This window comes from Danio aesculapii, chromosome 16, assembly GCF_903798145.1.
Source record: "Danio aesculapii chromosome 16, fDanAes4.1, whole genome shotgun sequence".
NCBI lineage: Eukaryota > Metazoa > Chordata > Actinopteri > Cypriniformes > Danionidae > Danio > Danio aesculapii.
In genome coordinates, this window is record NC_079450.1 from 11708620 (window position 1) to 11736128 (window position 27509).

The 27509-nt window shown below is 36.1% G+C and overlaps 1 protein-coding gene across 1 annotated transcript; it reads left to right on the forward strand.

The window, feature by feature from the left end:
• The first annotated feature begins 15 nt into the window (after window positions 1-15).
• On the forward strand, window positions 16-26809 carry gapdhs (glyceraldehyde-3-phosphate dehydrogenase, spermatogenic). The gene is made up of 11 exons (XM_056475269.1): window positions 16-83; window positions 12300-12359; window positions 13589-13685; window positions 14538-14644; window positions 17857-17947; window positions 18031-18149; window positions 18272-18353; window positions 22240-22391; window positions 22469-22631; window positions 23865-23962; window positions 26423-26809. The coding sequence occupies exons 2-11, from the start codon at window positions 12331-12333 to the stop codon at window positions 26490-26492; spliced, it is 1008 nt and encodes a 335-aa protein (XP_056331244.1). The 5' UTR covers window positions 16-83; window positions 12300-12330; the 3' UTR covers window positions 26493-26809.
• Window positions 26810-27509: the final 700 nt, after the last annotated feature.

The following is a 27509-nucleotide window of genomic DNA, read 5'->3' on the forward strand; positions in this document are numbered from 1 at the left end:
ACCCGGGTGGCACGTGTCCGGTATAAAATGGTGCAGCATTACGCGGAAACTGAGCAGAAGCCGCAGCAGCATCACTGAAGGAGGTGAGTTCTTGCTAATACAGAAAAGTAGTTTTGAGGTCGAATTTATTCACTGTATAATGTTAAAATCATATTTAACGTATTAACCATGGCGCTTAGCTTGTAAGTTGTTACGTTTCTGCTTGTGAGGAAGCGGTTATATAATCAGGTTCTGCACGAATATGAGGAGGCGTGGTTCCTTCATACATTTTATCAGACATTTTTTTCCGAATTAACTCACTCTTTTATTGTAAAATATTCAAATAGACATCACGTCAATATATTTTAGTGACTTTTAGAATAAATAACGTTAAAGAATGAGCAACGTGACGTTCGGTATTTGCGATGGGCTCATTGCGTCATATCTTTCCAGAATGTACCATCTGCTAAAGATGCTGCGAAACGGGGGAGAAAATACGTTCTGAATTTTTAAAACTTATCTAAACACGACACTGTGTCGTTTGAGCACATTTTCAGAGTGCTTATTTGAGTGAAGATATTGTTAAATTTATTCGACATATTGACTTTGACGAATAATACATGAACATAGAAATCACTCCCCATTTTTTCAACGTAAAATCAACCCTTTGCGCTCTAATGCACAAACAAGAAGAAAACAGAAATAATGTCCGACCCAAAGGACATCAGTAGCATCATGAAGGTCGAGCGAACTGTCAAGGTCAAATTATATAATATTACCTGAATAATAAAAACGTATTTGTAGTAATAGTGTGATATGACTGTTTTACACGAAGGCATTTAATATAATTCATTGCGTCAACCTGTATTTTAATGTACATTCGGAGAGGACATGTTACACGGTGAGCATCATGGGAGTTTTTCTCCCTCATGTACGTGACTGGTGTCGTGTTCGATGCTGCAGTGAGAAACATGACTCAGATCTGAAAACATTTGCAATCATGAGCAATAGTGAACATCATTTCTTACTTTTACAGTAATTTCCTACCAATTTCCTGATGAGTATATTCTATCAAACCACTATAAGGTGGTAGATTTGGCTGATTTAAGGTGGTTTCCCTAATGCTCAACCAAGTAATAGATGCACCTCAACCGGTTCAGACTGGATTATGATATTTTTATGAGGATGCTCCATCATTCTGCTGTGATAGTTTAACACAGATTATAATTTTAATTTATTACATAATGCTCAAGTGTAATTAGACTGTAGACTGATGGATGAAATGTAATACTTGTTTATGCAGGGCTGCATCTCAATCCCTCCTCAATGACCTTCTGCAGTCTGATCTGCAGTTGCCAGTGGCAACCAGAAGGCCCTGTAGCTGGGCATTCAAGCGTAATTTATGGTGTCTGTCATTTTACAGAAAATAAATGTGGGTGTTCAAACTGAGGTGTCACTTAAAAAGAATCCTGTCAAATTAATCAGGTGTTTGATCACTGTCTTCTGCAGTGATTTATGCGTCATGACATCACAAGTGGCTGATGATGTTCATTGGTTTGACACTTGTGTCTACATCATCAGAAGTGTCCAGAGATGGCATGAAGTTTTACATTAATGAACATTGAGTTCAGAAATAAATATATTTTAAATACAATATTTTAAATAAATATATTTTAAATACAAATATGTCTATTTATATCTATAATATATCTATATATTTTATGCGTGTCGCATGGGTAGAGCCAGACAGAATCTGCGGACATTTATTGCTATTTCTGCAGATAATTTTGTAAAAGATCTGCAGATTTATACGGAATGATTTTGGGAGTATCATAACTAAAAACTAAACATATGAAATAATAAAAAACTAGCTTTTTGACTTGTATTTAATGTTTACAATGCAAAAAATCCAATTAAATCCACGTATCTGGTAAACAAAGCAAGTCTCTTATATAATGCATCCACTAAAAGACTAAAAATATTACTTTACAAACTGTATTGTAAATAAATCATATGAACATTTTCATTGTAGTCAATAATATTACTGAAATTAATTTAAAAACTGAATAAATATAAATTTACAAACATTTACACAAGTAAATATATAGACTTAATGATGGGCTAAAAATCTGCAGACATCTGCATGGGTCATAATTTATCTACAGTTTGGACATACTCCCTGACAGTGCATTATAAGCGAGGGCTTTTGTTTCCTCTGGGGGTTTTAACGCTGTAATTAGCACCATTGGAGACCGAAATACAGTATTAATACCATCCCCTTCTCAAACATGTCTTTAAAAAGGGCCAAGAATGGGAACAGTAGGTTGCAGTGTGAAATAATTACATTTTCTTACGTCATACCTATTACTGAAACCAAATGTGAACAAATTATAACCCAAATGCATGTGCTAGTCTAGTTACATAGCTTATCCGTTCTCTAAAAGCATGTTTTACACTGCTGCCTGCTATTGTCTGGCTGGAATGACACAGCACTTCCTCAGGATGTCTTAATAGGCACCACCAGAAATGCAATACTTCAAAAATTATACTTACTACTATATTCATAATAAATATAAGAGTACATTGATGCTGTTGTTTATTCATTAGTTGCTTGCTGTTCGTAAATTGACACAGTTATAGTTCCTGTTTCGTTTTTTATGCCTTGTAGCATTAGATATTTTCCAGTCAAACGGAAGTATGTGCTGTCCTGGTTACTCTCATCTCTGTGTCCTTGTTCTGTCGCATGAGGTGTTTTTGGTCTGAGGAAATGGCTGCATGTTAGGTCAGAACAGAAATGCCGTCCTCTGGTCCTTAAGAGAGTACTGTAGGTGTGGCATTGTGGTGGATAGTCAAGATTTGCTTCCTTCTGCATCAGGAAATTGAGCAATCCTGTCAAACAAGGGCTGAAACAATGTGATATAAGAGTTCTGTAAATATAAAATGCAATTAACTCATACAGTAAGCAATAAACATAATTCTTCCAAATAACACAATTCTGTTGTAGGCTGTTTATGGAGCGTTATGGGGTAATTATTCTTTACTATTTGGCACGTAAATATAAAGTCATTCTGATTTGTGGCTTTTACGAATACAAATACCTTTGCATATAGTTGCAATGTAAATTAAATGGTGGCAGATCTGAATGCACGTTTGCAGTTGAATGTAAGAAAAAGCTGGGGGTTAAGACAAGGTATCCGCAGGGTCTTAAAAAGTCCTTAAATGTCTTAAAGCAAAGCAAAGCACCATTTTAAGCCTTAAAAAGTCTTAAATTCACTGAAATATTGTGTTGTGGGTTTTAAATTATTTTAAACAGGTCTTCATTTTATTCTGTCCAAGTAAAGCTACCCAATCATTCCAACATCCATCCAATCACCAACAATCGTTTATATATAATTTATATGTTAAATATTATTATATATTATTTTTTATTGCAAAGAGATAACAGTTATTAGACATTTTCACAGCAAAATGTCCAAATTTAATTCTCTAATCAAGGAAAGAAAACTAAAACACAATTACACAACTCCTCATTATAATAACAGAGCAATATTTCTCTTTACATGATCTTCCATTTATTCATTTTCTTTTCAGCTTAGTCCCTTTATTCATCAGGGGTCGCCACAGCAGAATGAACCGCCAATCTTCCATTTATACCAAAAATATTTACAAAAGTAAGGGGGAGTGGACATAATATTTTTAAATAGACATGAAATAGGCAAGGTTTTATAACAGAAAGCATTGTTGAATAGGAATTGTACTTCATACATTCAGACAAAAAGCCAACAAGTAAATATTTTTGAATATTTATGTAATTGTGTCCATAAATAATATATTTTAACAATGTTAAGCTAAATAAAGAGACATTATGTTGTTATAAAAGAGTATACAACTAGAGTTTTCTAGTTTTGAAACATTAAGATATGTGGCTAAGAAATAACAAAGTTACATTTTTTTGCTGTTGTGGTAAAAAAAAACAGGCTATTAAAAAAATCGTCAAAAATTTCATTCATGATGGTCTTAAAATGGTCTTAAAAAGTCTTACATTTGACTTGAAACCTGCAGAAACCCTTTAAGTAGACTTATAATTGGAAGTGAGTGACATACATCATCACAAAGAAGTTTATTGTCTCACCATAATCTCAGTAACATGTATTAATAAGATAGACAGTTTAAATTTAATGCTGACTTTAATGTAGTTTAATAATAAAAAAAATGTACAATGCAGGAAATCATAAAGGATAATATCATAATAAAATCATAATAAAGGAATTTTACCTTGATGTGGGTGCATTGCATTGCATATAGTCTATTTATTCGATCCAATATATACAAATATGTATTCCAAAATACATTATGAAGCACAATAGTAATCTGAAAATCAGCATTTAATATTTAGTGTCGTCTTACACATGATATGCACGTGACAAGGAGATGCTAGACAGAACAGTGGGGGAATTGAATTTAGGGTCAGTTCAGAGGTGTGTGTGTGTGTCATTTGATCCAGATCTAATTGGAGACAGCAGGCTTTTGGCAGAAAACCAGTTCTCATTGACTCTGTTCCACTATTCTTATTGTTGTCTGAGTTTTCCAAGCAGTCAAAGAGCCATATTCAAATGTAAAACTGCATAAAAGTATAAATATAGACTCTAAAGTACCAAAAGCAAAATAATAAAGGCAAAACCCCATAGAAAAGACATCTGGAGTGAAGAAGAGAAACCAAAGATGGCGACATAGACATTGTTTTCCTGCACTCAATGACCTTGTCAGCATCATGTGATCTGTTGCTGCGGTTTCATCACATTGCTTGATTTACAGCAGAAATTCCTCTGTTGATTAATTCTTTGCTTCACCTCCATGAATCAGAAGCTTAATTTATAAATTAAGTGATTGCACCAGAATCCTTTCCATATTTAATGCATTATTTTAGCTTGAGGCTGAGTCTGCTGGACGGTCCGTAGTTTTAAATGCAATGCAACCTGGGAGTCCTTAACAAGACTGCACAGGATAGAATACTTGGATTAGGATTACGCAGGTCAGGTGCAGTAGATGGTTCACACACACACACACACACGCACACACACACACACACGCACACACACACGGGTAGATTAGAAGATTATAGGGATGTTTTCAATCACACACAGCCAGATGCAAGGACAGTCTATCTTTATGCACACGGTGAGAGACTGCACTTCCTTCTTTCATCATCACTGACATCATCAAGTCATGCTTCGTCATTATGTAATAATACAACGTTTAGAATGACATTTAGAATGAAACATTGACATTAAAGGAAGCCCCCATTGTCTACTGTATATACAGTATGAATCAGCTCTCATCTCTTTCACATTGCCTTTGAGGTCTTTGGAACAAATGACCTGATTTGGTCTAGTCTGACGATTTGGGCCATCGGTTGTGGTGCATTAGCTCACATTTGAGTTCAGGCTAAGCGCTCATCTTGTACAACCAGAATTGCACAACAACAACAAAAAGTCCCAGCTGATTGCTAATTCAAATAGGGTCTGTCTGCGAACTGCAAGACAGGGGAATAACTTGTAGTACATTAAAGGCATAATTTAAAGTTATAGAGACATGTCAAGACTATGTTGTCGGCAAGATGGCGGTGTACATTAGTTATTAACATCTACACCTACTCCATACCTAAACTCAACCATCACACTTATTAACGTCTATACTTACTACAACCCTAAACCCAGGTTCAAGAAACCCTGGAGTATTTTTTTTTTTTTAGATTTTAACAGATTGATGTGTGTTGAGCATCAGTTAGGACAATGTTAGCACCTGTCAGCTTTAATTGTGGGGAAAACTGGATAATTTTGGACTTTTGTCAGCTAATTTCATGTTACAGGTTTAAAATAATTTTCGGGACGGGATCAAAAACGATGACGTAGCGCAAAACTGCAAGTGGAGTGATGACGCGTTGGTTTCTCATTTATAGCAGAGTTTTCTTATCCTATAAGAAGATCCTGCTTCTTAATTAATCACGTGCTTTCCGAAGGCAAAGCAGATCTGCCAAGCTGGGAGACCCAATGACTGGGTGAGACACGGGTTATATGTGTTTGTTTCCATGATTCACAGGGTTTGTTGCGTGTTTTTCCCCGCGATGCTGTCCGGGCCGTTACAGCAAAGTTTTTTTGTAAGCATTTTTTGTCGTAGGGCAAGAGACTGCATTGCTATCCACTGTGTGTGCATTCAGACCCGGAGTTTGAGGAAGAGAGATGTCCCCCTCATTTATATCGTTTATATAAACACGATTACCTTTATAATGATAGAACAAATTGTGGTTATGTGTATATGAAATTACGAATAACAAATGTAGCAGGGCATTAAATTACTTATTTTTTTTGTGGCATTTTTACTTTGTAAACTATAAAATCATGGGTCTCCTCACGCTTTGTGTCTCATTTTGCGAGCCAACTGACAGTTCGCTCCACTCTTTTTCCCCTGCACTGTCGGCCATGCCCCACTCCTCCACTGCTCCACGCCCTCTCTGAGCATTTTTTGTAAAATCTCTGAGGTAGACTTAACTGAAAAAGGGGTGTTTCATGGCCCTTTAACGTCTACACCTTCCCCAACCCTAAACCCAACCATCATAGTTATTGATGTTTACACCTACCCCAACCCTTAACCCAACCATCACATTCATTAACGTCTACACCTTCCCCAACCCTAAGCCCAACCATCAGTTTTTAACGTACAGCTGCGAGTTATGGGATTTTCATACTTGACGCGCTCGCCATTATACTGTTATTTGCAACCACAAGGGGCAACGCCGAGTTGGCTAACTGTCATGACAAAACGGATGAAGAAGTCAGCGAGTGGAGTTGCCAACATCCGTTTCCACTATCGCGCCTAAAGCGAGCGAGCCAGGGCGAGCCAAGGCCAGTCGCGTTTCCACTATCCCTTCCGGGGCGTAATCGGGCCAAAGCGGGGCTTCCTTGGGGCCAGCGTCCGGCCTTTTTCGGCCCGCCGAATACCTTGGGCCAAGGAGGGCCAACTGGGGCTTCAGGGCGGGGTTACGTACAAAGGCGGAGTTTTCCTGTCAGGTAAAGAGGAGACAAGATGCTTTCTTCCCTTACATTAGTTTTGCTATCGTGCTAGCCTTGCAGCCAAAATCTGTGTTCGAAGTAAATGCCGCCGAACTCGAATGTCCTTATCCAGGGATCGCTGTCTGGCCTTACACCAACAGACCACAAACAGTAAAAAAGCAATCGCTTCGGTGTTCTCCATCTTCCAGCTCTCGTAGTGATGCCAGGTTGTGTTTGTGGTTATAATTTGAGTTTTTTGTTCCCGCTGAAGTGGGCGGGTTGTGTGACGGGTTGTGTGACGTTTGATTCGGGGGACGTTCTGGGGGCGGTGTTTGCGTGACGCGCTGCGAGCAACTAGCCCGACAACTCAACCTCCCGGGCTATTGGCCCGGTCTGGCCCGATTAAAGCCCTGGCTCGCACTGGCCCGATAGTGGAAATGCGGCTAATTGTGACATCTCACATGGTTCAATGGAATCTCGATAACTGCAAGTTACGCCTCTAACTTAAACAAGTTACGCCCCTTCTTTTGCAGTCCACAAACATACATTTGAGTTCAAAGGGTGTTTGACAGTAAAGGTTCTATGAAATCTTGTAGATGTTAGTATCAGTATTGTTAGTTTTTAGAATATCGATAAGCTAGTGTGCTCCAAAATAGTGACAAAATTCGCGTTTAGAAGATATAAAGCTGATATAAACATGTAAAGCTTGCATGTTTGTCACTTCCACCTAAACAGATCAATGGTTTTATACACATCGTCACCTCATACTATAGTTTCTCATCAAATCATAACTAATCAAATTCTGCCTAGTATCTAACATGCCCCGCCTCATTCAAGACGCTTCTCATTTGCTTTTTATTTGATGCGCTTGATCTCAACCACTCTCACCGGCAAAGCAGTGTTAAAACAAGACACTATTGCCTGTTTTTTTTAAAGGGGGGGAGCTAATCCATGTCCTGCCCTCTCTTTGTGTTTCAGTTGAGATTACGTCAAACATTGAATAAAAGTGCACATTTCAAAGCACTTCACGGGATCTCTAACTCAACTAAGTTTCATCTGAGTGAATTCCATACAATTGGTCAGAAAGGCTAGCCATGTTCATTTTAGCTTGATTGGTCAAGGTGTCGCTTTGATTGCTGTATTGTTAAGCCTGAGGGCCATTTTTCAGTATTCATGGAAACTTCCATTGCCGATGGGAAATGGATTGTTTAGTGTCTGAAAAATAGGCCACTTGTGAGGAATTTCTTCTGTAAAATCTACTGCAGTAGTGTACATTTCCAGCTTAAACTCATGATCTGATGGTCATTCTTGTCTTTGGATTTAGCATTGAAGCTTTACATTCATTAAACAGTGTTTCACATTTTTATATTTCATGCAAAAGTTACTAAATTCTGCAGTTAAGGGTGTATTATTGATTTCTTATAAACTGTGAACCACAACTGAGTTCAGATTAACCGTATTCCATCCAGGCCATCAATCCAGCAGAACGTGAAGGTCATGTCTGGCCATTTCAATGGTGTACAGAGATTCAGAATGGCAGATGGGGTGAATCAGTGGTGTTTATGGAAAACCAGTTCATCCGTCTCACTAACGACCATATGTTGCACTACTTGTCTTGATGAAAGTATAAACATGTAGACTCAAAACAAACCGTCGCTCACTAAAACCTAACATATGAGACGTTCTCCATCAACTAGTCACATCTATGTGCTTTTAGAGAGCTGTATTTTTGTTGAGTATGCATGTACGGTACACATAACTCTGTTTGCTAAAATGTATTCATCCTAAAATGTCAAACAAAATGTAACGCGTTCGACTCATTTCCAAGAGTTATTTTGTACACAGTACAGTAAAGTAACTCACTTTATGTCTAGCTGCAAAAACAGAGACAGCAGAAATCAAATTATTCTAAACACTTCTAAACTGGTTTAGATTTTGTTAAGAAGCCCAACTAAAGGAGGTATTTGCATAATGTCGTTTCCAGGATAATGTTTTAGAGTTAGGTGTCACTTAGATGTCAGCAGTGTTGTTGAGGCCCAAAAATTTAAATGTGTGTCATCAATATTTTTTATAATAATACTGTTACCATCTCTGTGTTTTTATAAAAAATATATTTGTAAAACAAATGGTGTAATAGTGCTGGGTGATTAATCGGAAAGTAATCGAAATCGACATTACCTAAAATCTATCTAATTTTTCCAGGCAGATTTTTTTCAGTTACTTTCCCTACCACATGTGGAGTCACGTGACCACGCTCTGTTAAGACTGATTTATACCTCCGCGTTGAGCACTCGTGTATGGTCTGGCACAACCTTTGCACAGTCGCATACCCACGCAACTCTCAAAAAATGTATCTACACGTCGCGCCGACACTTAGCGCAGGCTTTGTGATTGGTCAGTTTGATAGCAGTGATGAGCTTGGACGGCGCAGATTAATTTCAGTTTTTCATTGTTGATGTTCAATAAATAATCATAGACAGTAGATAGTGTGTTTTCTGCAATTATTTTAATATCAAGTAATGCACCTTTCATTCAAGAATTTCTTACTGGTAATATGTGAGCATATTTACTGTACAAAACTTCGTACAAAAAAAAAATCGTTCAATTACTCCAAATCGCCCAGCCCTATGGTGTAATATTTATGAATGATTTAACTTGACAACAATACAACAGTACTGAACTTCAGCACTGTATTTAAGCCATTGTGTAGTATTGACACAAAATACAAAATTACATTGTGGCCTGGATTATAATACAGCATTTATAGTCATTTTCATTGATTAATGTGATCTGGGATCATTTTGACATTTTGTAAAAAGCACAAAGAACAAAATGCATTTTCTTAGCACATAATTTAGGATTTCATTATAAAGCAAACATCTTTAATCAGGTGTCATTAATACATATATTATATGGTCACACTTTAATAAGGTTTCATTAGTTAGTGTTAGTTAGTAATTATTAATCACAGTTATTAAAACATTATTAGCATCTAAAGTCATGCTTTTTTAACTTTCATTAATGCACCATGAGTTAACATGATCTAACAATGAACAACTGTATTTTTATTAACTAACATTTAATAAAATGAACACATGCTGTAATAAATGGATTTTTCATTGATTGTTCATTTTAGTAAATGTATTACCCAACATTAATACAACTGAACCTTATTGTAAAGTTACCTAATATAAATATATATACAGTTGAAGTCAGAATTATTAGCCCTCCTTTGAATTTTTTTATCTTTTTCAAATATTTCCCAAATGATGTTTAACAGAGCAAGGAAATTTTCACAGTATGTCTGATAATATTTTTTCTTCTAGAGAAAGTCTTATTTGTTTTATTTCTGCTAGAATAAAAGCTGTTTTTAATTTTTTATAAACCATTTTAAGGTCTATATTATTAGCCCCTTTAAGCTGTATATTTTTTCTGATAGTCTACAGAACAAACCATCACTATACAATAACTTGCCTAATTACCCTAACCTGCCTAGTTAACCTAATTAACCTAGTTAAGCCTTTAAATGTCACTTTAAGCTGTAAAGTGTCTTGAAAAATATCTAGTCAAATATTATTTACTGTCATCATGGCAAAGATAAAATAAATCAATTATCAATTATTAAAAATGAGTTATTAAAACTATTATGTTTAGAAATGTGTAAAAAAAATTCTTTACGTTAAACAGAAATTGGAGAAAAAATAAACAGGGGGGCAAATAAATTGGGGGGTGGGCTAATTCTGACTTAAACTATATATATTAGTCATAAAAATCAAATATAAGTTGTTTATACTTTTACCTGCATTTATTTTAAATATGTTAAAAAAAATTCTGATTTGTGACACACTCCCTCCTGCTTAATATGCAAACATATCCATTTTCTGCTGCAGATAAACTTCCTCTCGTTACTTATCCATATAAGGCGTGATGTAATAATTTTTGACTTTAGTCCAGTTGTCTCAGATTACACAAGCCTGTCTTCACATACCACAACATGCTTTCACTCTGATAAAAGAGAAAACTGCAGTCATGTTAGGCATGTGACAACTTGTGAATATTAAAACCCACACTGAGAATTGTTGGCCAATGCATTCCTGTAGATTTCGCCTTTCACCAAACTCCCTATATTTTAGTAGATTTCTGAACTTCCTCTGAGCACATGAGAAAGTTTACAGACAAATTGTATGTCGGATCTGTTCTGCATGAAGTGAAGAGAATAAAAGACGTGTCTTAACACAATAGACTTTCTGCTCTGCCAGGCTCATAAAGTATGCAGGTCCAGTGAGACTGAGGTTTGGAAAATTCCCAGTCAGCATGCTAATGCACCCGAAAACAATACAAACTGGAGAAGAGTTCAAGCTTCCACCCACCGTCCAGAATAGCACACTGGCTCAGAAAAAGTTCATGTCCCGCATGCGTGTTTAGACAGATCACTGTAGGAAGAGGGAGGAGTGATCAGGATCTTATATTTCACAGCAATCTTACTAGTAAATCTAAATAATATAAATAATAAGTAATTCTGAACCACAGTTGCAACGTACAGAATATAAGATGCAAGATTTAATAATGATAATTATAATTTATTAATTTTTCTTCAGCTTAGTCTCTTGTTTATTTGGGTAGCCACAGTGGAATGACCCACCAACTATTCCGGCATATGTATTACACAGCAGATGCCCTTCACACCCATACACTCTGATATTCACACACCCTCATACACTACGGGCAATTTAGTTTATTCAATATATAGCGCATGTCTTTGGACTGTATGGGAACCGGAGCACACAAAGGAAACCCATGCAAACGTGGGTGAAACATGCAAACTCCACACAGAAATGCCAACTGGCCCAGCCAGGAATCAGCGACATTCTAATACCTTCTTTAATTTAATAAGAAATACATTAATATTAATCAAATGTATTAATTAGAAAAATAATCGCTTATTTTGTTATAAAAAACTTATTTTGTTAATCAAATGACCTTGTTCGGAATTATTTCATGCTTTTGTTTAATTAAACAGACAACATTGTTCATTGTTTATTATTGTTTTAATTAAATATTTTACAAATAAAAATACTTAACTTTTATTATCATTGGAAGATGATGGGAACTAAAAATTACACACTAATGAGATTATTGGCTGTAGGATTATTTAGTAAAAATAGCACTTTTAAAACTAACATTATTTTGGTGTTCTGAATGTTATTGCATTTTTATTCTGAATGCTTTTAATTATTTTAAAAGCCCCTTTTTGTCTTTTTTGTGTTTCAGGTTCAGCACCACAATCCACACTCTTGCAATAATGTCTGAGCTTTGTGTTGGAATCAATGGGTAAGTTCATATTTCATCTTGAAAAGCTTAAAACGTATTGTTTGGTTCCTAAAACTTGAATCTTAAAATGCAAGAAAATGGCTAACAGCTCTGAGAGTCAAAAACAAACAGTATATAAACACATTCAGGCTTAAAAAAATGTATACCCATGGCTCCTGATGATACATTGAATCCTTATAAAGAAGAAGAAATGGTCTGTGCTAGAAACTAAACATTATTTACCAACATTCAGAAAACCGACCAAAGTATAGTCATTTATCATAACAAAAAATACATGCAAAAAGTTTAGTAATCTTCTATTATACATATAATGTATATTCTTATTCTTAATATATATTACATAAACATCGTAGTTTTGGGAATTGTTCCATTTGATGAAAACAACTTTAAGACACATTTACACTGCATTTTTGTCTTGTTTTTAATCCAAATATCTAAAAATTCTTAAATCAAGAAGTATTTCCTAGACCAGCAAATATATTGTCTTGTTTTAAGAAATGATATGGTAAAATTAAGGGAGATTTTGCTTAAAACAAGCAAAATAATCATAAAATGGAGTAAGCAAAATAATATAATTTGTCCTTTTGACATAAGATTGTTTTGCTTATCCCATTAGGAGATTTGTTTGCTTGTTTTAAGGAAAAACTCACTTAATTTTGACAAATTATTTCTTAAAAGAAGACTATAGGTTTTGCTTGTCAAGACAATGCTGCTTGATTTAACAATTGTTAGATATTTGGACTAGAAACAAGATAAAAATCAAAGTAAGAAGCGCATTTTTTGCAGTGTATGAGGTCTAATCTCACCTAGAATAGACTAGATTTTGAAAAGAAAAAATAATTCCATAAATAGAGATTGCAACGTGCAGAAAGACAGACAGAGACAAAGAAAGAGAACACAAATGGCCTGATTCAGAATGATTACAACAACAGGATTACCCAGGATGAGCTTAATCCTCCATCCAAGCACATGCAGACCACTAATATAAATGGGCAATGTGTGTCGCCAACTATCAATTAGCAAACATGATTCATTAACCTTATGTTTCATAGCTTAATACACAATTATGGTATACAAAGTTGCATGTATTCACTTGTTTTATCCAATCAGGAGACAGTCCTTCATTGGAATTTTCCATTGTGTTCTATGCAGACAGGATGAATGAGAGATTTGAAAGATTTTATGGCTTATCAAATGTCTTAAATAACATTGCTGTCTGTTTTGTGCAGATTTGGCCGTATTGGCCGTCTGGTCCTCAGGGCTTGCCTGCAGAAGGGAATTAAAGTCACTGCCATCAACGACCCCTTCATTGACCTGCAGTACATGGTGAGATTCAATGAATCGGAAATGATGATTCTTGGCATCATGTAAAGCATCAGCCAAGTTAAACTAACACACAGACAGACACACAGGCCTGCACTACATGAGGTGTTGTTTTAGGTACCTTCAGTACCATGTATTTAACAGTATATTTCAGCATCCATGCATGAAGTTAACATGATTTGGTAAGATTATTTTAAAGGATATTAAAAGTACTAAAGATGCTTTTACGTTTTTTAAGCAATAACTTTCAATAGCTTGTGGACAGAAATATTTTCTTTATTAAAATGTCTATTTTCGATTAGTACTAAATTATTTAATTAATTAAGGTGACAGTAAATACATTAAGAATATATATATATATATATATATATATATATATATATATATATATATATATATATATATATATATATATATATATATATATAAGGTGATATTTCAAATATACTTTATTCTTTTTAAACTCAAATAATCCCAAATATTAATAATAAATTACAGTTTACACAAATCAACATTGTATAAACATTTATAATAAAGAGAAACTGAAGAATAGAGGAACGATGCTGAAAATTCAGTTTTGGCATCACACGAATAAATTGCATTTTAAAATATAATCAAACTGAAAGCATTGTTTTTTTATAGTAACAAATTGAATTACTTTCTAATGCATTATTATATGAATTTACTTAACATTGACCTATTTTAGATGTAGATACTTTTTAAAAACATTACAGACTTTTAACGTAAACTAAGTTACAAAAAAATAAAAGAGTGCAAGTTCTGTGAAATGAATCCTGATTCAGTAATGTCAAATGACAGTAAAAATGAAGGAAAATGATTTGTCTTGCTTTGCAGGTCTACATGTTCAAGTATGACTCCACTCATGGCCGTTACAAGGGAGAGGTTCACATGGAGGATGGAAAACTGATCGTTGATGGTCAGGCCATCTCTGTGTTCCAGTGGTATGTTTGGTTTATCTTATATATTTTAGTGGCCCTCCAGAAATATCTCTCACATCCCACACCTTCAAACATGTTTAAATTCATAATAAACACATCTTGAAAGACATATTTAGACACACTGCATAGTATACACTGCATACTATTAAAAAATCAGAAAAATTAAAATTTTTTGTTTGTGGTTCATTTGTCTGACTAAAAAAGAATGTTTACACAATAACAAACCCTCAGGTTTTTTTAAATGCATTGAGTAAATCCAGCAATTTTCTTTAATTAAACTAAGTTCAATAGCAGACTTAATTTAGGAAATGCTACAGTACACATGATGCTATACAGAAAATTACACCAATCAGAAAGCTTTTCAAAAAGCCAATCAAGAGATTTTTTCGCTCCTCCTGCTCCTACATTGCTGGGGATTTTAATATTCACATTGATAATCCAGAAATCAATGCTGTAAAAGAACTGATGACTGTTTTCAACACTTTTGATCTGACTCAGCATGTTCAAGGACCCACACACAATCGTGGACACACTCTTGATCTACTTATAACTAAGGGTTTACACATTTCATCAACTGTTGTTAAGGATGTTGCACTATCTGATCATTTCTGTATTTTCTTTGACATATTGATCACTCCAGCTATTAAAGACAGATATGTCTCTGTCAGAAAGAGATGCATAAATGAGAACACTAATGAGCAGTTTATGAAGGCCATATCGCTAGCACCAAGTATATCTGCAGACTCTGTTGATTCTCTCCTTGATTTGTTTAATTCTAAAGTTAAAAATGTCATAGATGACATTGCTCCTGTTAAAGCCAAGAAGATAACTAGCAGGCAAAGGGGATCTTGGTCTAGGTCCCCAAGAATTAAAATAATGAAAAGACAGTGCAGAAAAGCTGAGCGTATGTGGAGAAAGACGAAACTAGTAGTCCATTATAATATCTATAAAGACAGTCTTCGTGCTTTTAATATGGAACTAAAAACTGCTAGGCAGACTTTCTTCTCAAGCCTTATAAACAGCAACGTAAACAATGCTCGTAAACTCTTTGCAACGATAGAGAAACTCACAACCCCCCCCAGTCGGATTCCCAGTGAGCTACTCTCTGAAAGCAAATGTAATGAGTTTGCTCATTTCTTTACTGACAAGATCAATAATATCAGAAAGGCAACCAGCTCATCCAATCAGCCAAATTGTGTCGAAGTCAGATTAACTCAACCACAACTTAAGAAATCAGACATTATGTCCGATTTCATGGTAATTAATGGTCAAATCTTAGAAGAGATCGTGCAAGTTATGAAAACATCAACCTGCAGTCTTGACACGCTCCCCACATCATTCTTTAAAACGGTGTTTACCTGTTTAGAAATGGATCTTCTAAAAGTGGTAAATGCTTCACTTCTCTCAGGGATTTTTCCTAACTCACTTAAAACTGCAGTTGTTAAACCCCTCTTGAAGAAGAGCAACCTGGATAACACCATATTGAGCAATTACAGGCCCATCTCGAATCTCCCTTTCATTGGCAAAATCATTGAAAAAGTTGTTTTTAACCAGGTTAACAAGTTCTTAAACTTCAAGGGATGTTTGGACAATTATCAATCTGGTTTCAGAGCACATCACAGTACAGAGAGCGCCCTTATAAAGATAATCAATGATATCCGCCTAAATACAGATTCAGGCAAACTAACAGTGCTGGTACTGCTCGATCTCAGTGCCGCATTTGACACTGTCGATCACAGCATACTTCTGGATAGGCTGGAAAACTGGGTTGGGCTGTCTGGGACGGTCCTCAAATGGTTCAGATCTTACCTTGAAGGAAGAGGTTACTATGTCAGTATAGGTGACCATAGGTCGAGGTGGACACCCATGACATGTGGAGTCCCACAAGGCTCGATTCTGGCACCTCTCCTGTTCAACCTTTATATGCTCCCTCTGAGCCAAATAATGAGAAAAAACCAAATCTCCTATCACAGCTATGCTGATGACACTCAGATCTACCTAGCCTTAATGCCTAATGACTACAGCCCCATTGACACCCTCTGCCAATGCATTGATGAAATTAACAATTGGATGTGCCAAAACTTTCTTCAGTTAAACAAAGAGAAAACTGAAGTGATTGCGTTTGGGAACAGAGATGAGGTTCTCAAGGTGAATGCGTACCTTGGCTCTAAGGGTCAAACAACAAAAAATAAGGTCAAAAATCTCGGTGTGACTCTGGAGTCAGATCTGAGTTTCAATAGTCATGTCAAAGCAGTTAGTAAATCAGCATACTATCATCTCAAAAACATTGCAAGAATTAGATGCTTTGTTTCCTGTGAAGACTTAGAGAAACTTGTTCATGCTTTTATCAGCAGCAGGGTGGATTACTGTAATGGCCTCCTCACTGGCCTTCCCAAAAAGACAGTCAGACAGTTGCAGCTCATCCAGAACGCTGCGGCCAGAATTCTGACCAGAACCAGGAAATCAGAGCACATCACACCCGTCCTCAGGTCTTTACACTGGCTCCCAGTTACATTCAGAATAGATTTTAAAGTATTATTACTGGTCTATAAATCACTAAATGGCCTAGGACCTCAATACATTACAGATATGCTCACTGAATACAAACCTAACAGATCACTCAGATCTTTAGGATCAAATAGATTAGAAATCCCAAGAGTTCAGTCAAAGCAGGGTGAATCGGCTTTCAGCTACTACGCCCCTCGCTGCTGGAATCAGCTTCCAGAAATGATCAGATGTGCTCCAACATTAGGCACGTTCAAATCAAGACTGAAAACACATCTGTTTAGCTGTGCCTTTACTGAATGAGCACTGTGCTACGTCCGACAGATCGAACTACTATGTTTTTCTCTTCTTTTTAATTCTTTTATAACACATTTTATCTGCTTTTATTTTATTTTATTTTATTTCTATTTTTACCATTTCTATTATTTGTTTTTTATTTCTCTTATACTTGTTTCTTTTATTCCTGTTTATGTAAAGCACTTTGAATTGCCACTGTGTATGAAATGTGCTATATAAATAAACTTGCCTTGCCTTGCCTTACAGAGCGCCACCAGTCTCAGTAAATCAGGTTTAGGTCCCCACCGGGATATAAAAACATGTATACACAAACAGACACACACACTGCAGAATAGTACTATAAACAATGCCACTGTTCTACTTCAAACCTCACATGAAGTGTTGTGCTAATTTTCTCTTTTATTTAAACATAGCATGAAACCTGCTGAGATTCCATGGGGTGATGCTGGTGCCCTGTACGTGGTCGAGTCCACCGGAGTCTTCCTCAGCATTGAGAAGGCCTCAGTAAGTCTGGATCTGAAATGTAAACATAAATGTCAACAAATGTAATCATGATTCTGAGATCTCCTAAATTTCATCCCCTATAGGCTCACATCCAGGGTGGAGCCAAGCGTGTGGTTGTGTCTGCTCCATCACCCGACGCACCCATGTTTGTGATGGGAGTCAACCAGGACAAATATGACCCCTCCAGCATGACCATTGTCAGGTGAGAAACCAAGTGCATGTCAGCATGTAAATCAAATATATAATGCATGCAAGTTGCTGACCAGTTTTTTCAGTTTTCCAAAATAACAATATTAACGTGTGTTTTTGTTGAACAAATCACAGCAATGCATCCTGCACCACTAACTGCTTGGCTCCTCTGGCTAAAGTTATTCATGACAACTTTGGTATTGAGGAGGCTCTCATGGTAAGTCAATGCCTGGTGTGATCTGAATCCTATATAAAGGGTTAGTTCACCCACAAATGAGAATTATGATATTAATTACCCTTACGTTGTTTCAATCCTATGAGTTCTTCATTCATCATACATTGTAGATTGTCTTAAGACAGGGGTCTCAAACTCAAATTGGCGGGGGGCCATATCAGTGACTGACAATTCATAGGAGGGCCGTTTTAACATTCAAGCACAAGAAAAAAGTGTAAACCTGACATAATTGATGCACTCAGACATTCTTCCCCAGAGTATATGCACTCAAAGCTCCTTTTTGTTTTTTATTGTACATATTGAAGGGGTAGTTGAGATTGCTATGAAAATACTATAATTTAATAATATGCATAATAATAATTATTATTATTCTGTCCCAATCAATTGTTGCTAAATCAAATGATTAACAGATTACAGATTAAGTAACATTACTGACTTTACTGGCAATTGTTCTTCTCAATATCTTTCGTTTTTTGTACAACTACAACAAAGAGGGGAAAAATTATATATATATATTTACTAATGCACATTTTTTATACAAATCTTAATAAGCTGTAATGAACTTTACGGCCACCTGGCCCTCGGGAAGAAGGCAGAGAACCATCGAACTTTTAACAAGTTTTAATGAAGAAAATAAAACAAATGGACTGAAAAAGCAAAAGTAAAACAATATGTCCAGGTCGTCTCTCTTCCAGCACTGGCGTTCCTCCTCCTCTTAGCTTCCAGGGCTCCTCCGTGAGACTCGAGGCAGGTGACGCGTCCAAGTGTCTCTGATTATCTCACTCACACCACGTTAACCTGAGAATAAACAATAAATAGGGCCGAGAGAAAGGAGCTGGAAAGCTGAGGAGAGACTGAAGAGAGAGAGAGGGGAGAGAGAAATTATCCACCCATCCGTCTTCTGTTGTCCGGCGGTGGTTTTCCTGGCTGCTGGCATTTCAGGTCTCCTGCTCTGCTCCCGCTTCGGTTGATAGACTTCTCCGGGCTCTCTGGAATGGCTCGCTTTAGCTCTTTCCCTTCCGGTGGTGAGCTCCGCGTCCTCTGCTCCTCCCCATGCTGGGAGATGGTAGCAGGCAGATCCTTTCCTCGCCAGCCTCAGGCCGCCCCGACACTCTAGGCAGACAAATGGATTTCTTCCCCACTCGGGTTAACTCCAGAACACTCACCCTCCCTCTCAGTGGCGTGGGCAACTTGGCGTGTCCCTCCTTCTCCCGGGTTTCGACACCACTGTAATGAACTTTACGGCCACCTGGCCACCGGGAAGAAGGAGGCGGAGAACCGACAAAATTTTAACAAGTTTTAATGAAGAAAATAAAACAAATGGATGGCAGCTCCTCATGGAGACTGCCGTCAAACTGAAAGCAAAATTAAAACAGTATGTCTGGGCCCGGTCCTCTCTCTCCCAGCACTGGCATCTCTCCTCCTTTTAGCTTTCAAGGCTCCTCTGTAAGACTCGAGGCAGGTGACGCGTCTAGGTGTCCCTGATTATCTCACTCACGCCATCCGCCTCGCACGCCCTCACGGCTCCCAGCCCCGCCTCACTCGCCACATACGCATATGAGGAAAATAATAATAATAATAATAGTTCCTTACATTTATATAGCGCTTTTCTGCACACTCAAAGCACTTTACACATAGGGGATGAATCTCCTCATCCACCACCAGTGAGCAGCATCCACTTGGATGACGCGACAGCAGCCATTTTGCGCCGGACCGCACACCAGCTGATTGGTGGAGAGGAGACAGAGTGATTAAGCCAATTATGATATAGGGAGGGTTAGAAGGCCATGATGGACAAAGGCCAGTGGGGAGATTTGGCCAGGATGCCGGGGTTAGACCCCTATTCTTTTTCGAAGGACATCCTGGGATTTTTAATGACCACAGAGAGTCAGGACCTCAGTTTAACATCTCATCCGAAAGATGGCGCTCACTGAGCAGTATAGAGTCCCCGTCACTATACTGGGGCATTAGGACACACACACAGACCACAGGTTGGGCACACCCTGCTCGCCATACTAACACCACTTCCGGGAGCAACCTAGCTTTCCCATGTGGTTTCCCATCCAGGTACTGACCTGGCGCAGCCCTGCTTAGCTTCAGTGGGCGACCATGTGAGAGTTGCAGAGAGCTAGCTGCCGACAAAAAGTCTATTAAATGAGACCATTTGAATCGAATTTTAGCAAATTTATCATATTTGTTACACCACCATCTTAAGCCATGTAGAAGTGTTTGAACAACACAATACAGGTGGTATAAAACTATTTATCATCAAATGACCCCTAAATAATTTTAAAAACAGAGCTTTAGTAAAAATAGAGCACTTACGGACATATATTTTAACATTTAAGTCAGCCCCCGAAATAATCTGCATGTGCGTTACTTTCGAGCGCAGACTGAGAGAAACCAAAAGTAACCAGAACATATAGTACAGTACTTTAAATGTCCAGTAGGTGGGAGGTCAAAACCACAATTGTATTTGTGACTGCACAGCAATGATAGTGATTAAACAATATATGTTTTGTTCTTCTGTATATGAACACATATTTAAAATTATAGCTAATATTTTTGAATATATATGAACATATATGTAATTCCAATGGCTGAAAAAATATATAAGCAGCCATTTTTGCATTTTTTTTTAATATTTGTTGCATATAAAACATAATTTATTTATTAAATCCAAATATGAACTTGTATGTTATATATGTAATTTGCACATAATGCCATATATTAAATATCAAATATAAATATTATTTTTGCACAATAATATTAAGTATCACTGCTGTTTTAAATGTGCAATAATATGAAATATTCCTTGAGCTTAACAAAAAAGGGTTAGTTCACCCAAAAATGGGTTCCAAAATTTTAAGAATATATTTCTTTAGTTGATAATAATATTTTATTTTATTCCTACTATGGATGTCAATAGCTGCTGGTTTCCAAAGTTCATCATAATATCTTAATCAATCTAGTTTGGATCAAGTGGAGGATAAGCAAATGATGGTACAATAGGGTATATGCGGAGCTAGTGTTTCTTCCCATACTGATAAACTTCCAGTGACCTGTTATTGTGAGTTTTTTTTCATTTTATACAGTTCCTTTTACAGCATCGATGTTGTAATGTAATTAAGATATAATCAGTTAAATAGACTTTGGCATTCATTTAGTTGCTCGAGCATAAAACGAGATGAATAGCCGTTTACAATCACGCACCCATTAGTATTAGGCGGGCGCAGAAGTTCCATTGAATATACTGGGGTAAAATAAATGTTCATATTTTAAAGACATGGTGGGGAAAAATGTAATTTAATGCAGTGCTTCTCGTACATTCTGAGAGCCACTTTATATCAGATATCACTCAGCCAGTGGAGATCGCTGATTTTTAAAGAAAACAAACCTTAAATGCGCCAAATTTGTAATGGCATACAGTTCACCGGAAGCGCTTGACCCAGGTAACTGACAAATTAAAAGTCCTTCCTCATATACCCTATTGTAATTTTTGGGTGAACTGTCTCTTTAACATTGACAACAGCTAAAAAGTCAACTTTACCAGCACAGGAATAAAATACATTTTCAAATATGGTCAAATAAACACATCTAGTTATTTTAGGCAAGGCAAGTTTATATTTATTTATATACAGTAGCACATTTCATACACAGTGGTGATTCAAAGTGCTTTACATAAACAAGAAGATTAAAAGAAACATAAAATAAAATCACACAATAAGTATAAGAAATAAAAAACAAAGAATTAAAATGATTGAATGCATTAAAACAGGTTTAAAAGGAATAAAAAATAGCAATATTATACTATACAGTGCATACTATACCATCCACATACTTTTCTAATAGTTTGCCCTCTTCACAGACCACAGTTCATGCCTACACCGCGACACAGAAGACTGTCGATGGCCCCTCTGCCAAGGCCTGGCGTGATGGACGTGGCGCCCACCAGAACATCATCCCTGCCTCCACTGGCGCCGCCAAGGCTGTGGGCAAAGTCATTCCTGAGCTTAACGGGTCAGTGTGACAGCTTAAAATGAGATCTGTCTGTTCTCTCGACTGGAGTAAGCTAACCATCTCTCCTTGTTTCGTAGAAAGCTGACCGGTATGGCTTTCCGTGTGCCAGTCTCTGATGTGTCCGTTGTCGACCTCACCTGCCGCCTCACAAGGCCCGCCAGCTACGCCAACATCAAGGAGTCTGTCAAGAAGGCCGCTCAGGGACCCATGAAGGGAATTCTGGGATACACAGAGGATTCAGTAAGTGGAATTGCACAGCTTTTACATGCATATCTTTATATATACTGCACAATTGGTAAAACTAGTATTGACTACATCACTGATTTTCACCATTTCTAAAGGTGCTGTTGACTTGAAATTTTCCCCAGATGTCAGTAACAACCAAAGTAATCCATACATACAAAGAAAGCAAAACTAATTCGTTTAGAAATGAAGTTACATGTAATGAAATGAAAAAGTATTGAACACATGAAGGAAGGAAGGTGTAAAATGGCATAGAAGGACCAGACAGCAGCTGAAATCTCTCAGTAGTTATTCAGCAATCCTGCTCCTCATCAGTGTAAATTAGTATTAGCTCATCTGAATTGATCACAGTACTTTTACACATACCTTTGTGTAACTGTTTTTTAGCTGCAGTAAACATCTCTGACTTAGGGTGCTAGCGACAACAATTTTCTCCTAAACTTAAGTTTATTTAGGTTCATCTCTGAGACCAAAAACAACTGCATGAATGCTAAAGTTTGAAATTAAAGTGAAAGATGAACCCCCTTCATGTTTACAAGCGCGAGGTCAAAATAGAGGTCATTTCTGGTTAATAGTGTCAGAACTTACCAGTATTTTGGAATGTTTGTGTGAATGGTGCTTTTCCAGGAAAAATACACAACATCATTGCCTGTGTGAACAGTGTATTTTTTAATTTACCGGTAAAGTCGTTACAGAGATTTTCTGAATATTTACTGGTATTACTGTGTGAAAAGGGCTAATAATCATCACAAACACAGCCATGGAAGCTCTCAAATGGTTTCAGAAAAGAAAATAACCTTCTAGAATGGCCCAACCAATCACCTGACTTAAATCCAATATAGATAAGAACTGAAGATCAGAGTTGACAGAAGAGACTAACATAAATGTCAAGTTTTTAAGACTCTGTTGCAGTGTGTGTGTGGGGGTGGGGGTGGGGGGGGAATCACACCTGCGCAATCCATGTGACTCCGTCCTCCTTCAAAGAATTCAATACATTCAGTAGTTCAGTGCTTTCTCCTTGTGTCCTTTTATTGTAATTATATATAACTAAATTAGTTTATTTATATGTTTTGATTGTTTGAGTTTTTACGAAAATCTGGGTCAATTTCATGTAAACAGCTCCTTTAGAACTATATATATTTACCTGGAAAAATCATAAAGTGTTCAGTACTTATTTTACCCACTATATAGTGGATAGAAGATATATTTTTATATCTTGTTTTCTTTTAGGTTGTTTCTTCTGACTTTGTTGGTGACACTCACTCTTCAATCTTTGATGCCGGCGCTGGCATCTCCCTCAATGACAACTTTGTCAAACTCATCTCCTGGTAAGCTCAAAACAAAATGTAATAGTTAAAACAAATATTATAAAAAAAAGTATCTAATGAAATAAGATATCACATTATGTGTTTGAGTAAAACATACTGTAATTTTGGTTTTATTCTGTAAACTACTAATCAAAGAAAGCGAAGCTCAAACAAAAAAACATAATGGAAAAAGTCAAAACTAATATGTAAAGGTGTGAAAAAAAATACTTTTTTATGATTTATTTTTGTCTGTATTAGGATGTGCAAATGCTCAAAATAAAACAAAAGGTGTCGCAGTTACAGACTTTCAGATTTTTAGAGATTGATTTTTCCTTCACAGCAAATTAAAATATTTGTTATTCTGAGCAACTTTTTATTTGACTTTCATAAGAAATGTTTATTAACATTAACAACAATTATTAACATTTTACACAAACCAATATATATATATATATATATACATATATATATATATATATATATATATATATATATATATATATATATACTATGGTTGTCACAATACTGGAATTCGGTAGCAATCAATACTGAAATTTAAGAAACGTCCATTTCCTGCTAACATTGGATCTCTGTTGAGCACTGTAGCGTTTTAAAGCCATGATTCATCAGCGAATCGCTCATATGTCAGCTTATTGACAAACTAGCTGATCTTCGTGGCTTTAAAACACTCCAGTGTTCCTGTATCTGTGGTTACACTCAGTAAACAGCAGTGAGTTCAGTGAACTGATGACCTTCACAGCCAATCACAGTCATTTCTGTTGAGCATGTGAACACAATGGCAAATCAGCATTGTTTAATAATGTGATCAACAGCGGTCAAATGTTAGCGGCAAATGGACGTTTTTAAAAGTTCAATATGTAAATGTTCAATATCAATTGGTACTGAATTCCAGCATCCTGACAACCAAAATATATATATATATATATATATATATATATATATATATATATATATATATATATATATATATATATATATATATATATTCAAATTTATGTTAATATGTCTAATATAATACTGTAATATTATATTTACAATCATTTTCGGTTAGATTTAAGGTCCGTTTAATGAGTTTGTTTAAACTGTCCATTTTTGTTGAATCAATTAAATGCATTGTATTTTATATTTTTGTGCAATAAATATTTAACATTTATTTGATTACAATGAATGCTAAATAGGTTAAAACTAGACAATTTTTATTAGATTTTATTAGTTTATATAGTTTTATATAACCCTTTTATACTCTATTTTTATATCTCACTTTAGACCTCATTTTGAACATGTAAAATAAATAAATACAGTTGTTAAGCAAAGCTAATAGTACAAATCAATACAAAACAAAACAAATGTAACTTATACATGTCCAAAACGGAAAAGTAAGAAGAATATGCTTATGTAATCCTACCCCTTCACCACAATACATCAATGATAAATAACACTCCATAAAATAATAAGAACTATCAATAACAATAAATAATAATCCACAACAATAATCATAAAATTTACTCCATAATTTTATCATATATTAACTAATATGAACAAAAATATTATTTAAAAAAATTACAAAACTTTTGTTCAATATTTATTCTTCCTTTGTAACATTTGTTAATTAAAATAAAGTCATTCTTGTTAACTCACAGTGCATTAACTAATGTTAACAAGCACAGCTTACAATTTTAATAATACATTAACAAATGTTGAACTATTGTTTATTTAATAAATGCTGCACAAGTATTGTAAAGTAAATATATTAACTTTATTTCATTGTAAAGTATGATTCATTATTATCATATTATATATTCCCCAGGTGTCATGTTTCACACACACACACACACACAAAATCATGTCAATTCATTTCAAGTTTATATGTATGGCATTTTTCACAATTATTATTGTTTCAAAGCAACTTTAACAAAAGGTAATGCATATTGCATTACAATCAAAATCAGAGAAATTTAGTATTTGTGTATAGTATCTCAAACTCAATTCCTGGAGGGGAGCCGAAGTTCTGCTCAGTTTTGCTCCAACCCTTTCAAACACAACTGATCCAAAGAATCGAGGTGTTTAAAAGAGTCATGAACACCTTCATTAGTTGAATCAGCTGTGTTTGATTATGGTTGGAGCAAAACTGAGCAGAACTTCGGCCCTCCGGGAATTAAGTTTGAGACCTATGGTGTTGAAGGTGGACATTATAAATAAACATAGTTAAACTGCAGTTATATATACAGTAGTATATAGTGTCCTTCCGAAAAAAAAATTGATAATGTACTGTATGTTTACATGTTCTGTGAGGTGTATGTGTATATCAAAAGACAAAGTAGACCTCTAATGTTTCTCTCTCTCTCTCTCTCTCTCTCTCTCTCTCTCTCTCTCTCTCTCTCTCTCTTTCTATCTCTCTTTCTCTCTCTCTCTCTCTCTCTCTCTCTCTCTCTCTCTCTCTCTCCCACTTTTTTCTCCCAGGTATGACAATGAATTTGGCTACAGCCATCGTGTTGCTGACCTGTTAATGTACATGCACTCCAAAGAGTAACTCCGCAGAAAAGCCCAACCATTCCTTCTTTTCAACGCACTCATTTCCTAGCTGAAGCCATCGTGACACACCTTAGCATTCCTGTTCCCACCTACGAGACGCTGCGTTCGTCTCTGTAGATGTCTGTGTGTGTGTTAGTTTCTTTTGACAGTATTTGTGTCAGTGTCACTCCACAGGCATTGCTGTAGTTGTTGCCATTTTGGGTGTAATCACGTTGTGTTGGTGTAAAGAGAATAACCGAATAAAGTTACATGAGGTATAAAGGCTACTGTAATGCAGTTTAAAAAGAAACTAATTAAACTGTTTGGAAAAACAAAGGTGCGTCTGTCATTTTGGGTTTTATTGTCTTGTATTGCATTGTGGTATCAATTGTTTTGCACAAATGCAGATTTAAGGCCTTTAGGTCATATATTCTAGATCAGGGGTACCCAAACTCCAAATGTCTCTCAAAGTTTAGTTCCAGCCTCAATCAGACACACTTGGGCTAGCTAATCAAGCTCATACTAGGCTTTCTAGAAAAATCCTTGCAGGTATGTTGAGGCAAATTGGAGCTAAAGTCTGCAGGACACCGGCTCTCCAGGACCGAGTTTGAACACATCCTGCTCTAGATGCACTTGGTTGCCTTATTGAGAGTTTTAATATAACCTAATATAAATTAAATGCTTCATTTTATAACCAAAATGTTCTGTAATTTTCCCCCAAAAGAATCTATAAATGAAAATTGAAGTGTATGGTTACTGAGAGATAGATACACTCATCGGCCATTTTATTAGGTACACCTGTCCAATTGCTTGTTAATGCAGATTTCTAATCAGCCAATCACATGGCAGCAACTCAATGCTTGTAGGCATGTAGACATGGCTAAGAAGATCTGCTGTAGTTCAAACCGAGCATCAGAATGGGGAGGAAAGGTGATTTAAGTTAACGTGGCATGGTTGTTGGTGCCAGATGGATTGGTCTGAGTATCTCAGAAACTGCTGATCTATTGGGATTTTCATAACCATCTCTAGGGTTTAC